At 38.2% G+C, this 16,323-nt stretch overlaps 1 protein-coding gene across 2 annotated transcripts in view; it reads right to left on the reverse strand.

Annotated features, from left to right (window-relative positions):
• The window catches only part of PRKG1 (protein kinase cGMP-dependent 1), a 1,173,156-nt gene that overhangs the window by 128,943 nt on the left and 1,027,890 nt on the right, over window positions 1-16,323 (reverse strand). For both annotated transcript variants that reach the window (XM_022569451.2, XM_022569450.3), the window contains exon 8: window positions 8,936-9,001. In XM_022569451.2, coding sequence (XP_022425159.1) covers window positions 8,936-9,001 — 66 coding nt within the window. The remainder of the gene's footprint in view (window positions 1-8,935; window positions 9,002-16,323) is intronic.

Here is a 16,323-nt window from a genome sequence, read left to right on the forward strand (position 1 = left end):
GGATGGGAGAAGAGGAGTGTTTTCCTTGCGTGCTCTCTTACAGGCCTGGGGTTTGTGACTACTCCTTGTCTCCACAGTATCCTAAGTTTCTGCTATGACTTTTTGACTAATCTGGTCATCATCTGAAAAAATTTTAACAATGTTTTTTTAAACAAAAGAATGTGCTAAATTTGATTAATGCTCTACCAACATATTAATGACATTGGACTTCTTTTAGTTTGAATAGAGTCCAGGTTACCAAAGGATACTGTCAGAACCTCAGTGAGTTTGGGACACAACAAATTAGAGCTGGAAATTATCCATACAACAGGGATAGAAATAGGTAGTGTAATATTTACACATTAGCCTCTAAACTCCCCAAATATTAGATGTCTGAGTGGCTGACATAAGGCCAGTAACCAGTAAGTTTTATTTGGGTGGATGAAGCAAGGGACCAGACCTTCTCAATGAGCTCCCTAGTCAGTAATGCTATATATAATTTCTCTAATGACTTGCAGCAGGAGGAGGGTCTATGATTTTAAAGCATTAGAGAAGGCACACGTGATGAAGTGCAGTCCCATTCATCTCTTTCTATGAGTTTAAACCATGAATACTATCTCTGGATTATAACCCTTTTCCAGTGGCTATGTGTTTATTCTGTAGTTAAATCATGCTTGCTCAGGGCACGATATAATTCAACTCCCATTATTAAATTGAACCAATATTAACGACTCTCTTTAAACTTCTGCATTTTATCTCTCTTAATTAGTAAATATTTTTTTGTAAAGCACGCCAATCGATAACAGCTCCATAAAAAAGACAAGCCCAAATGATCGCAACTGACACCATTCACACCTGTTTTCTCATGCTCATCCTGCAAATATCCTCACATCGCCTCAGATTTCTTTCTGGAAAATGAACCAAAGTAAAATATACTTAGGCCGTGGGAAAGGCTGAGGCTGTGAAATATTTTAAATTTGTCACCCTATCAGTTAAGTAATGTGACTACAGGCAATGTGGCATGTGGAGTCCCTATAGTCCTGTCATGTGGACCCAGAATGGCAGTTATAAAAAGACAAGGACACAGGTGACCTAGGTGGGGCACACACCACTGGGTGCATGGGCCTTCATGAGACTGACCTGGTTAGAACTGTGGGGTGAGAACGGTGCTGGAAAGATTCTGCTGTCACCAAATTCTTCCCGTATGGTCCCTCCCCTCTCCTTCCATGACACCTGAAGTTCTAAAATCTTCTGGATTTTCATGATTTTTCAGTGTTCAGGGGTATGTCATCAAAATGCAAATAACTCACAGAGAATCATCTTAATCTCTAATTAGCTACTACCTAAATTAATGAAAAGCCTGAAGCGAAGTCCTTGAGAATGCAGGAGTGCAATTAAGAAGTACAGGGATCAGGGAATTCCCTGGCAGTCAGGGGGCATGGGTTCAATCCCTGACTGGGGAACTTAGATCCTGCATGCCACGCAGCATGGCCAAAAAAAAAAAAAAAAGACGAAGAAGAAAGCGTGTATGTGTGTGTGGGGTGTGTAAAAGAGTAAAGCGAAGAGGATGAGGGAACTGGAGGGTGAATGGTGTCAGTGAGGGGAAAGCAAGTTGACAGGTGGCATTGGGAGGACCAACACCAGAAGGCACGTCAAATCAGTATTCTTTGTGTGTTTGTTATGTTTAAAAGATAGGCTCAGCACAACCTGGAGGAAGATCAGAATAGGACCACTGGGGGCAGCACTCAATTCTTTAATATTGGTTAAGTCGGGGGTCAGAAAGCTATGGTTCACAGGCCAAATTCAGCCTGCTGACTGTTTCCTGTATGGCCATTAGATGAGAATAATTTGTACATTAAAAAAAATTATTTATTTATTTTTATTTATTTATTTATTTTTGCGGTACGTGGGCCTCTCACTATTGTGGCCTCTCCTGCTGCGGAGCACAGGCTCCGGACGCGCAGGCTCAGCGGCCATGGCTCACGGGCCCAGCCGCTCCGCGGCATGTGGGATCTTCCCGGACCGGGGCACGAACCCGTGTCCCCTGCATCGGCAGGCGGACTCTCAACCTCTGAGCCACCAGCGAAGCCCAGAATAATTTGTACATTTTTAAGTGGCAGGAACAAAAAAGTTTCAAAAGAAGAATAATATTTCTTGACCTCTAAAAATAATATGAAATTCAAATATCATTGTCTATAAACAGATTTATTGGAACAAAGACATTTCATTTATTTGCTATTGTCTTTGGTTGCTTTTGCATTACAACGGTTGAATTGTGTAGGTGCAACAAAGATTATTCGGCCCACAAAGCATACAATATTGATTTTCTGGCCTTTTACAGAAAAAGTTTTCCTATCCCTGGTTTACGTCATGCAGCTATGGCTTCATACTTACATACCTCACTCAGAAAATAAACCTCCTGCACTTAATACAACCCACCATTTTTGTGGGGAACTTTAGTGATCATCTGTTCCTTCTTGAGCAGAAGCCTTAGCCAGGAAACATCTATAGCACCCTCCCTGAGAGAAGTTGGATAAATACTATTTTTCCATATGTTTCCATCTCCTCTGACATCCTAAGTCCTGATATAGATGACTTCCCTGGCTCCTGCCTGGCTGGTCTGTTGCTTGTTCTACGGAGCCCAGAGCATGGCTTCAGTATTTTTGTTTATTTTACTTTCAACTTGGAGTTGAACACCTAAATAAGCCATAGCAAAGGGGAATGGAGGAAGGCACCAACCTACCATAAGCAAGAAGGCGGGGAGGAGATCTGGGTAGAGGCCAGGATCAGAAGCACTATCCTTGGAGACTGATGGCAGATGTGGCTGAAGAACCGGAAACTAGTACTAGAAACAGGCTACATGTGGAGGATAGGGTGAATAGACAGATGGAGGTTTTGCTGCCATTACTGGTAAAGAAACAACAGCAACATAAATGTAATATAATTGAGCTGGTCCTATACACTCAGTTTTCAAACCTGTATTGAATTCGTGTCTTGTTCATCTCAGTAGCCCAAGTAACTGACACAGGAAGCAGGCATTCATTTTTTATTCTGAATAAATGTTAAAATTTCCTAGTCTGGCTCTAGGCTCCAGTTTGGGTGTTGAGAAGTAGTCTTCAGTTTACCAATTCCAGTGATTTTTTCTCTATGTCCAATCTTTCTTGGTAACCTATTTGCTACTCTATTTTGTACAGGTTTGGGGACCAGCCTTAGACCTATGAGTTGCTTCCTAATCATTAGCCTAGTGGCTATGCTACAGTCTTGCTACTCTTTTAACTAGATGGTATGAATATGTCTTTTACACACAAGTCAACTTAGCTCTAGGAGGTAAAAACTTGACCCAGAGTCACCTAGGCTTTTCTGATCTACAGAGATACCTTAATTTCTAAGACTGCCATTTCCAATGCCCAATAATCTTATATTTGACACTCCCTCCTAATCTCATCATCTTTATGCCCCAGTACACTGCACTTCCTCTAGGCTAGTTCTTGGTTTCTATCCCCCAGACTTTGTCTCAATAACATAACTGGCTCCAAAGTATGATTAAATATCACAGAGTGTCACAAAAAGGTAAGGGTTAGTCATACATGGTTTGTAAATCATTTTAATGACTCACGGGGTCTCATGAAGGGCCTTAAGAATCATGTGGAGTGAGGGATTTGGAGGGAGAGAGGGAAGACTCCTGGGTAGACTAAGAGGTCTTACTCTCTTGACAGCCAAAAAAGGTTCCTGTTTTCTTACTAATTTATTTTATTTAAACAATGGGTTTAGTAAAACAAAAGCTTGAAAACTCCTGGTGATAAACTGTCATTTTAGCTTGACATTACTAGTCAAAATAATTAGTTGCCAGTATGACACAGGAATTGACCAATCAGAATGGACACTGGTCCTGATGTATGCCAGACGCTCCCTTTTAGTTGCTGGATCAAGGAGAGTTCTGGAGATTCCTGGCCAGAGGAATCAGATCACCAGGCAGCAGAGGGGTGGGAAAAACACACAGGGAGCTCAGACTACTGCTATTTACCAACCAGTATGAAAGTGTTTCAATTTTTATAACCAATATGGCTACACCTTGGAGGTTACACAATAAATCAGGGATAGAGTTGAGACTCTTAGATCTTAATTTCCTGGGGGAAAATATGTAACTCTTTGAATATTTACTAGTAGTTATATTACTGTCTTTAAAAATGGTCTCAACATGTCAAAAAATAAGTTATCCTACGTGAACTCCTAGCTTCATTAACAACTTACCATGCCAATGAAGAAGTAAACATTGCATAACTGATTAAGGAACACATGATATAGTTACTTTTATATTTATTTCTTTTCATGGATTCCAAAACAAGAGATGCTAAATATTCTTAGTTGTGTTTTATATATTGAAGAACTTTATTAATGGAAATAGGTTGTTCTTTTAGATTAATATTCTTTTACGTCAATTTTCATGAATTTTAGAAAGACTGCAGATAGACTGGGTAATTATTAAAATAATGACTAGGCTGCAAGAAACCCATCCTCAGAGAATGCTTCCTGAGAAAACCATGTATCTGTTTATCATTTTCTAGTTTATCAATGAGCAATTTTTAAAAAAATTCTGACATGCATGATTAGTTACAATAATGTTCTTTTGCTGTCCCTCTGGAATGATAAAGCATAATCACTGGCTTATGTAACATGGTACCTCAGTTGTAAATTTTTGAAAGAAGCTCCTTTTGTTGACAGTTCTAACATCTGCCATCTGTTTGCATGGGATGAAGCCCTGGTGCTCCCCTAATTGGCCATAAATTAGGTACCAGCAGCAGGCTTATGAGAAGATCCTTCAGTTACAGTTTGATTTTTTAAGCTGTGAATTCATCATTTGGTGAGAAGCCCAACTCCTCTCGTGAGTACAGAAATGCACCTCTTGAGCCCTAGACTCAAGCTGTCTTCTCTATATTTATGTGTTTTTTTTTTAACATCTTTATTGGGGTATAATTGCTTTACAATGGTGTGTTAGTTTCTGCTTTATAACAAAGTGAATCAGTTATACATATACATATGTTCCCATACCTCTTCCCTCTTGCGTCTCCCTCCCTCCCACCCTCCCTATCCCACCCCTCCAGGCGGTCACAAAGCACCGAGCTGATATCCCTGTGCCATGCGGCTGCTTCCCACTAGCTATCTACCTTACCTTTGTTAGTGTATATATGTCCATGACTCTCTCTCGCCCTGTCACAGCTCACCCTTCCCCCTCCCCATATCCTCAAGTCTATATTTATGTTTAAAGCCAGACCTCCCTCAAGGTATCCTTTCTGTGTATACCCCTGAAGATAAACTTATGCTGATTAGAGAGAAAAACTGCTACACCCAAGGGATTCCAATACTTTCTCTAAGAAAAGGAAGGGCACAGTTATTGAGCGCTTATTACACATCTTGTGCTGTGCATGGACCTTAATATGAATTAAATTGTTTGATCTTCAAACCAATTTTATAATTTAGGTGACAATATCCCATTTTGCAGATAGGGAAACTGAGACTTAGAATTTAAATAACTTGCCCATATTCTCATAACATGGTGCAGTAAATATTCAGTATTGAGCTTTATTTGACAGAGTCCATACACTCCCCACAGCACACTATATATGACTAGGTTTGAGAAAAGAGAATGGATGAGATCAAATATATGTATGTGATGCTACTTGATGCTCCTTCATCTCTCGGGATCTCAGTTAACCAAAGTGAAGAACCTGCACTAGATGACTCACAATGTCCCATCAGTTTGTTCCTGACTTGATTAATCTGGGCCTTACTATTTACCATGAAACCTTATCACGTTATTAAACTTTTATGGGTTTCAGTTTCTTTTTTTGTTAAACATCCTATCTTTTTTCCAGGTGGGATCTCATATGTGTGGAAATTCATAAATTACAAAGGACTGTAGAGATATAAACTGATACGATTACCCATCCATCCCCAATCAGCTGGCAAACCCTCAGCCCCAGTGTCACTTCTTCCCTCACCAGATTCCTCTGCTTTATGCTGTAGAGGCAAGATTAAGGCCATCCAAGTTCCCATAACTTTCCTTATTTACACCTCTACAAATTTTCTTTCTTTCCTCTTTTTCACTATTTCCAGAAATTTTCGGGCCTCTTACTGTTGTGGCCTCTCCCGCTGCGGAGCACAGGCTCCGGACGCGCAGGCTCAGCAGCCATGGCTCATGGGCCCAGCCGCTCCGTGGCACGTGGGATCTTCCGGGACCGGGGCATGAACCCGTGTCCCCTGCATCGGCAGGCGGACTCTCAACCACTGCGCCACCAGGAAAGCCCGATGTCAGCAATTTTTAAGTTAATTTTAAGTTAACTCTAATGAGTTATTGTCCCACATTCTCTACCTCCTGCAGGGCATCCGTTCCTGAGTGTCCAACTTGTATGTCAAATTTATTATATTTTTAGTGAAAAATCATTATGCCTCCCAAACTAATTTTTTTTTTCAACATTCCTTCTAGATCTTCTTAATCCTGACTACACCCCTAATTTCTCCATTAGCCTTCACATTCAGTCAAGTGTTAAGCCCTCTGGGTTTACCTCTTCATTCTAATGTACGCCTCCCATTAATGTTCTCATGATCACCACTTGGATTTACAGACTGCCAATCAGATATTCTGTCTCTATCCTCTCCCTCTAATTCATCTTACACAGCCTTCTCAGTGTTCTAGTGACACTATCTGGCTTCAGAGAACTGTCAAAGTCACCCTTCTCCCACCACTTGGTAATCTTGGTGAACCAGCCCCTACATGTTTGTGAACGTTTCTGTCACAGCTCCTCCAACTACCTTTACACAGCCTCCCTGGAGCCAGTAGAAATGGCTCATAGTCCTATTCTGAGTACTGCTTATGCTATTCACTCTATTTATCTTGCTTCTCCTATACTTACAGATTTATCTAATAAAACCATTTATTCCATGAAGACTTCCCTGATTCTCCCCAGAAGTAGTCAACTCCCTTCTCTGGACTCCCACAGTACACTGTGGACCATTCTTGCCTTCTGCTTTGCATGATGGTTATTTGTATAAATGCCACAATTCCTCCATTAGAAGCTAACCCCCCAAACCAGGATCTGTGCTGCTCCTTTGATTCTTCTCACAGCCCTTAACAATGCCTTAACAATGTGCTACAGCCTCAGAAAAACGTTAGTCAAATGAAAAAAAGACTGAACAGGTAATTGTTGTTTCTGGGAACCAGATGAAGAATATCTGTTTCAGAAATATTCATGGATATAGCTATCATTCTGCAACGATGCCACTGCTCTGGTTCTAGAGATCCAGCACAGAGGGGCATGCAAAAGTGAGATCTGTGAATCAAGTGGGATTCCTCTACGTCCAGAGCCCCCTGAGCTCAACATTCAACTCCTTCATTCTGAACTGATCATATCTGCCCCTCAGTTTCATTCCACACTGACATTCACAGCCTATTCTAGCTCTAATGGCTCCACTAAAATGGATGCTTTATGGTTCTTGTCCTGGGTCAGGCACTTGGCTTTTGTGATAAATGTATCCACATACACAGCAAAGAGAAAACATCTGGAGGACTGCTTCCAGACAGTAGACATGCATTTTACTCAGGCTATTGGAGAGTCAATAATCTGATATTTGTAGTTTAACCTGTAAAGCGTTCAGGTAATGGGGCTAGCAAGGCAGAATAAACAAAAGGAACAGGGAACAGCATCACTGAACAAACTTTTAATGGCCCTAAATATGCCTATGTGTAGAACTGATGCTTTCTCCAAAAGTGTCTTCCTAAATGCTTCTATTTTAGAAATTTGGGGATGGAAGAATAGAGGAGAAAACTAAAACATGCTCAAGGAATAGTCCATTTCCTAGTAACAATAATAAATTTATATTATATAAACATAAAATAATTTATAATTATTATAAATATACTATATTTTATAAATTATAAAATATAATTGAAAAATACTACTAATTATTATTTTTAAAAATTTACACAAATAGCATTGGTCAAGTGTCTCCTGGGTAAAGACCACTTGGACACATGCTTTTCTTTTTTTTTTTTTTAACATCTTTATTGGAGTATAATTGCTTTACAATGGCGTGTTAGTTCCTGCTTTATAACAAAGTGAATCAGCTATACATATACATATATCCCCATATCTCCTCCCTCTGCGTCTCCGTCCCACCCTCCCTATCCCACCCCTGTAGGTGGTCACAAAGCACCGAGCTGATCTCCCTGTGCTATGAGGCTGCTTCCCACTAGCTATCTATTTTACATTTTACATTTGGTAGTGTATATATGTCCATGCCACTCTCTCGCTTCATCCCAGCTTCACCTTTCCCCGTGTCCTCAAGTCCATTCTCTACATCTGCATCTTTATTCCTGTCCTGCCCCTAGGTCCTTCATAACCTTTTTTTTTTTTAGATTCCATATATATGTGTTAGCATATGGTATTTGTTTTTCTCTTTCTGACTTACTTCACTCTGTATGACAGGCTCTAGGTCCATCCACCTCACTACAAATAACTCAACTGCATTTCTTTTCATGGCTGAGTAATATTCCATTGTATATATGTGCCACATCTTCTTTATCCATTCATCTGTCAATGGACACTTAGGTTGCTTCCATGTCCTGGTTATTGTAAATAGAGCTGCAATGAGCACGCTTTTCTCATGTGTTCTCATCAATCCTGATGATATCTCTATGATGTTGCATTATCCCCAGTTCCCAAATGAGCTGAGGTGAAGTTCACAGTGGTTAAATACCTTGTTAAAGATCACAAAGTTGGAATGGCAGAGTGAGCCACTTCCAAGAATAACAGGGAATACGAATCAAATATAGAACTCATTTTAAATAAAAATATATAAAACAGGTATTAATAGCTCCATGAAGCGATGTCTAATTCCAGGAACTTATGTGTGTCACTGATATGAGTGTGCAATATGCATAAGAAAGCAAGGCACTTACTCTCTGTCGATCACAAGGCAGGTTACAGCTTCTGCAGCAATTACGTTTGCTGTTCTGACATCTTCCCTATACAAAAAATAGAGAGAGATTGAAGTAAAACACCCTTTAATATCAAAGAAAAGTGTTCATTATGATTAATTCAAGACACATATTAAATTATGTATACTCTTCTGAGTTTTGTACTTCCAGGTTTAAGCTTTGTTCATGTTTCAAATTTCTTTGTCCTGAGGAACCATATTACTCTTGTCATTTATCACACAAATCTTACAATTATAATCTAGTAGTTATAATTTTCAAACTTAATTTTCACTTACACAAATGAAACAAAATTTTATATCACCAGTCCCTATGCTAGTTGGGGAATTAATGAATTAATTGGATGATGATAAAGACAGTAATGAACATGAATAGGTAAACTTTTTAAAAGACCTGAAGATATAATTCTGGAAACTTGAGTATCTAATCCATTTGTGTATGAATTTATCATTATTACTCTGAGAATAATGGACCTGTTTTAATCATTTTCTTACTTTGGAGACCCTGTACTTATGTGACCAATCTTTTGGCAACTTATAATAAACAGTTATTCACCTATACCAGAGCTTATGTCTGTTCAAGAACATTCAACAAATCTTAATCACTCTGATTGAAATATGTATATCCTGTTCCTTTATAAGCATCTAAATGGTCACTGCAGGAATATCTATCAACCTCTTAAACCTTTATAAATCTGCCATGGTATCTCATCTTATCCAGCAGTCAAAGATGGATTTGGTAAATTAACATTCACATTTCATTTTGAGCTACTAAAAATTTAATAGTACCACTGTCATGGAAACATTAAGTTATACTTGAAACACTGTTTCCTAGTAAGGTAAAATTTCTAATATAATTAATGATAAATATAAGTTTGAAATACATTACAGAGATATGTACATAGGAAATAATATGGTGTTAATAACCATCTAAAAACGATAATTGAAACATCATACGTCTCTAATATCAGGCTTTAACGTCTTGAAAATAAAGACTTTCCCAGTGGATTTTTATTTTTTCAAAATACACTAAGTTCTCACAGATACTTCTGAACTATATTTTTCCATTGATCCTTTTGTCTTTCACTGTTGCTACATGCTGCTGCTACCACTACAGTTGCTTTATAGTAACTATTAGTATTTGGAAAAGCAGTTTCCCCTACCAAAATTCTTTTTCAGAAATATCTTGATGATATTCTTAAGCACTCATATTTCATAAAGATTTTAAAATCATTTTCCCACATCTAAAGAAACCCACAGTGGGATTCTAGTAGAGTTGTATTACATTTTTACATTGATTTCAGAAGAAGAACTTTCTGATTATATTAATTTTCCTTGCAAGAGCACAGCATGACTCTCCTGTTTTCAGATCGAGTTTTATGTCTTAATCTTTCTTAATCTTTTTCACTTAATCTTTTTCCTAGCATTTTTTAAAAAAGTATTCTTAGGTGTTTTATATTATCAGTTTCTCTTATGGCATTCCTTTTCCATTTCTGTTTCTCATTGGTTATTGCTATTAAAGAAAAAAACCTATTGATTATTGTATATTTTTAATCTACCTACCATACAAAGTTCACTTCTGATCCTAAAATTTCTATTTCAGTCTCTTCAATTTCCAGTATGATCCTCCCAATGCCCCCCGTACATCCTCCACCTTCCATCCAAACTGGCTCCTCTAAATTACTGAACACAAGATCTCCGTCCTGTCATGAGTTCTTCTTACCAAGCCTTCCCTAAACCTAGGAACTTCCTCTCCAACTCCTTGACCAGTTCACACTTGCTTACCCTTTAGATCTCGGCTTAGGTGCCCCTTTCCTCAGGGATGCCATGCTGAATTAACTAGGTTGGGTTCCCTATTTATCTGTTCTCATGGCCTTATGTACCTCTCCATCCAAGTACCTATCACGGTTTATAATTTATGCATTTATTTGTTGGTTAATGGCTCTATCCTCCTTCCACTAAACGTTATGAAGGCAGGGTCCATGGCTAGTTTTGCTCCCCATTTTATACTGAATGGCTGGAACAGATGAGTTGCTTAGTAAGTGTGTGAATAGGAATCTTGAAACCTTGGGAAGAATAGAGTTCAGGCTTTGGAGTCATACTCTCTCAGTTTTACAAAACAAGGTATACACCCTTTATGAAAGCCTCAATTTCCTCATCTATAAAAATGGGAATGATAACAGTGCCCATTTAATGGTCTTAAATGCAATAATGATGTTTTTCACAATGCCTAGCACAGACAGAGCAGTGGGTCCTGCCGTTCATTACTTCTAATTTTTCTCATCAACAATACTGCCTTTGTGGAGGCGCTGTCTGGTATTTTATGAAATGCTACTACCCAAGAACAAAGTGAGGATTTTCTTTCTGTTCCATAGAAATAGATAATATATTTTCAAGTCCATTATTATTTCTATGCAGTAGTTTTTGGTGAAGTGGACACAACAGACAGAAGTCATCAGTAATGCCCATCAGGGGCCTTATAAATTGTATGAATGACTTATTTCTTAGGAGGCTGCTCACATCAGCATATGTTACTACAAGTTGCTGCCAGTGTATTTTTTAAAAATCTATCACAGCTTTACAGAAAACAAACTTTCCCTAAAATATATTTCTACCTTGACAACTTAAAATTGCCCACAGAGTCTTTCAAAATACAACATATGAAAAATAATGCTTCATTTTCAACATATTTTCCATGCATATGAATTAAAAAAATGCTTTCATCACAAATGTCCGACATTTTAAAACTGTACCGTATGTCCGGTCTAAACTGCATACACTTTCAAAATAAATGCAATTTCCTTGCAACAAAAAGAAAATACATAGATATTTTAAAATGTAGATGGTGAAAAATCAAAGATCAGAAAAGTGACACAGTCAATAGAAATTGAGACTATTTTATTTTAAAAAAGGAAATTTTGTAAGTTATGGCCTACAATCAGGCTCAGTACCTAGTAATGTGATATGTATCAAAACAAAAAGATGCATAACATGGAGAAAAAACAGCATATTAAACAGTGGATTATAATATTTGCCATCTGTTGAGCATCTAGTATATATCAGGAACTATATTAAACAATCTGCACAAACCTCAGTTAATGCATATAACAGAGGGCGGGTATTTTATCTGAAATTTACACTTGGGGATAAATGTTATGTAATACACCAAAAGACACACATAGCGAATGAGTCGCAGTCTTGGTATTTGAACAAAGAGCTGTCTGGCTCCAAAGTCCATGTTCTTTTCTCAACAGTTCACTGCCTATACCCTCTGCTATAAGATTTTAAATTGACAACTATTCTAAATTCATTCTACTGCAGGATGACATCTGAGCAGTAAGCACTCATAATGTCTCCCTGCCCATCAGTATAAAAATTATATTTAATATTTAACTATTTAAAAAAGCAGCATTAATATGTTTATGGGTGCCCAACTGCAAAGCTAAATCAATAAACCATTTCGATTCTCAAATTATTAGAGTTCCTATCCATAGTATGTCATAGCCCTGCTATGTTGCTTTATAACAATGTTATATAACAATAATCATTCAATGCCAAGTTCATTCAATGCCAAACTCATGTTGCCATTACAATGTTACTGCATTTCTACTTAAGATGTTTAATGCCACTATGCCTGCCTATGCAGGTGTCTGGAAATGCCGTCCCTGCGTACCCAGAGAGCTTGCTCCTGGAAAAATGCTACCTGACCTAGTATTGACATATATTAATCCCTTATTTTAGGAGAGACTGTAGAAACTTCTGATGAGAGAATATATTTATGTAAGCTGACAATACTGTGAGTTACTGTGTGTGCTTATTTCCTTTATAGGACCAAGGACCACGGTAAAAGCAAATATCACTTGGACTGAGATATGAAATATTAAATACTCATAAAACAGGGATGTCCCAATAGCTCCACAGCTACGTAACATATCTACATAGCTGTTATGATACTGGTTTCACACAGAACATGTACCAAGGTAGCAGGGGCTTCATGTAATACTAGTTTAGACATGGGGAAAAGAAGAGGGAGATAATGTTCCTTTTAAAAAACTGAGCTTTCTTTTAGTTTTACTTTTTGGCATATCAGGGTGTTTGAGCATTTCTAATAGAATTATATATGAGACTTCGAAAAAACATTGGCAAGAGAATTTTATAAATAGAATTTTAAGATAATGTCTAATATACTTAAACCTTTCACCAAACACATATTGCCTCTGAGCACAGCACACTTCTTTATAGGAGGTAAAGCTCCATGTATCTACGTAACAGTCCAGGTCTAACATGCACATTGTCTTTAAAAATAGAAATCTCATATTCATTTATGTCTGTACCTGTATATTAGTTTATTTCAGCATGACAATTAATAAACATGTACTACTGCAGAAATAGCTACTGTTTGGCAAATTAACAGATATTTCACAAACTTGCCATTAATTAATGAGCAAAAGCTATGCAGTTTAGTAGTGTTCTTTTTTTAAGCATTTTTGGAGGAGTTAGAAATTCCTTTCAATGAAATCATAGAGCATGAAAAAATATCCAAAAATATTTGCAAATACGGTTTTCTGTGCACTGACTCTGATATTCTCTGAACTTCATCACTGGAGTCTTCATCATCACTGCACCCCAAAGTAGAGTCGCTGTCAGTATCTGAATAATCCATAGCAAGGGTTTACATTGACTCTTCTCTTTCTGAAGCAATTCTCTCATGTCTCATGGCTGCTAGGGAACTCTATAGTACATTGATATCTCTCCGGGAACACAGAGTGTATGAGGCCAAAGCAGAACAGTTTACGCAAAGTAACTGTTCCAGGAGAGGCTCTCCCTTTTCAGCTCTAGAGCAATGTGACTGCTGTCATCAGAGTCCTAGCATTCCCTCGGTGCCAGCCTTGATGGAAAGTGACATTACTCCAATGGCTTGACAGCTTACAGCAACCATGGGTCAGAGCCCTTCATTCTCATTCAAGTCCACAGTTAAATTTAGGACAAAATAAATCCTTTTCATCTCAAAATCAAAGGCAATCATACTACAACACATAGGATGTTCAAAACTGATAGACTATGCCAAGCATCCAAGGGCCACTTGAAATTAGACTTTGAATTAATTATGAACTAGAATTGCAGAGTTTGTGGCAAATTCAACTGTGCTATTTGAAAGTTTGGTCCCAGAGGAGATAAGTGTCGTGAAAAAAAAGTTGTATCAGGGCATTCACCAACTCTACTTCCTATTTAGTCATGAAGTTATTCTAACATGATTCATAACTCCCACACTCCAATAGAACACACACACTAAGTGTAAAATGAATTAATGCAAATAAACACTTGTCTTCTAACCAAGCTTGGCATAGAGTACGCAACCAATAAATGTTAACTATCACCATCATCATCATTGCTGTCACTTTGGGATCCTCTGACATCTAGAAAGCATGTTACCCTTCTGGACAGAGCTCCTCTCAGGAAACCTCCTTTCCTAAAATTCTATTCTAAATCAGTCTCCCAATTGTTTTCTGACGCTACCTTCTCAGTTTGTTTTCCTGAATCCTCTTCCTTGGTTCACTAGAAAATAGGTATTTCTCCAAAATTCTTTTTTTTGGCCTTCTTTTTGATTGCTCCAACTCTTGTTATTGGGGAAATCTCACATAATCCTATGGCATCAGCTGTTAGTTTTATACTAATGACTTTTAAGTCTTCATTTCTAACTTTACCTTTCTCCTACTGGACACCCTTGTCCGAAAGTTCCATTGCAACCTCTAATTAAAACCGAACTCATTTTCTTTTAACCTCAAAACTACTGTTTTCCTTGGGTTCCCTATCTGGGTAAATGACATCACCATTCTTGCATTTGCCTAGGCTCAAAAGATTGGATTCATTTTTATTACTCTCCTTTCTCCATCACTGCCTATGATTGATTCTACTAGTTCTATCTTTGCCTTATCTCTTATATCCATCCTTGCTTTGCATTCTCATAGCCACTGCTTTACTTTGGGCCTTCACCATCTCTACCCCGGAACGCTGATCAGGCCTTATAACTGACCTCCTTGCCACCACTCTCTCCCTCCTCTACGTCATATCTCACTTTGCTGCACATTTTCAAATGTAAATCCAGTCATGTCAGTTCTTTGCATGAGAACTTTCAAAAGAGAAAAGAAAAGTTTCTATACTGTCATTTAGAGTTTGAGGTCCTCCACTAACTGACCTCTCACCTTTCCAGGCACTACACAGATGATTCTCTGCTGTACCTGCGACGTATAACTGTTTCCTCAAAATACGCCAGCTATCATCTCCATGCCTGTGCACACGCAGGTGGCTCCTCCAAGAGCCATTTATTCCAGTTCAAACTTTCATCCATGCAAACTTCCATGATTTTTCAGTAGCATTTTAAAGGGGAAAAAATCCACATAAGAAATATGTCTACATACTAATCACGGAAAAAAATATGTAGTTAAACAAACAAAAAAGAGAGAAAATAGAAAAATACTATAATACCATCTGCCAGGTGCCAGGAGATAACTAAGGTCAACACCTTGGTGAATATCTTTCAAACACTTTATTATTCTTAAATATTCACATGTTTCATGAATATAATGTCAATGTTTATTTTAACAAATATTTACTGAGGGCTATTATATTCTGAATGTCTGAACCTTATGGTCTAGTTGGGACAGAAGTTAAATTAGTATGCAAAAAAATGCTGATCAAATAGCATGCAAACAGAGATCTAATAGAGAGGATGTCATTTTGAAATTCAGAGGACAGACAGCCTTTTGGGGGGCATTAAAAATTAAGACCTCCCCCCAAATGAGTTGAATTAGCAAGATGAGTCAGGGAAAGAAAAGCATGCAGTAACCCCGAGGTAGGAAATAACTTATTATAAAAAAAGAAGGTTGAAATTCAGGGATAGAGTAAAAGAAGGCAGGGGCCAGGAGAAACCAGAAAGGAAGGCAGGGTCCCATCATTCAGACCCTGTAGACTAGTCCAAGGATCTACTTTTCAAAAGAGATTGAGTAAGGGAAACTTTTTTCCTTTACCATATTAATAAAATCTTAAAAATTCGGTGGAAAGCACAAACAGAGGGAACAATTTGTATGAAATAAAGTATTGAGGAAATAATTTTAGATGAGTCAGTTTAATTTTTTTTTTTTTTTTTGCGGTATGCGGGCCTCTCACTGTTGTGGCCTCTCCCATTGCGGAGCACAGGCTCCGGACGCGCAGGCTCAGAGGTCATGGCTCACAGGCCCAGCTGCTCCGCGGCATGTGGGATCCTCCCAGACCAGGGTACGAACCCATGTCCCCTGCATTGGCAGGCAGACTCTCAACCACTGCGCCACCAGGGAAGCCCTAGATGAGTCATTT

This window comes from Delphinapterus leucas, chromosome 16, assembly GCF_059928025.1.
Source record: "Delphinapterus leucas isolate spDelLeu-1000000601 "Yukka" chromosome 16, BTC_Dleu_Yukka2, whole genome shotgun sequence".
NCBI classification, from domain to species: domain Eukaryota; kingdom Metazoa; phylum Chordata; class Mammalia; order Artiodactyla; family Monodontidae; genus Delphinapterus; species Delphinapterus leucas.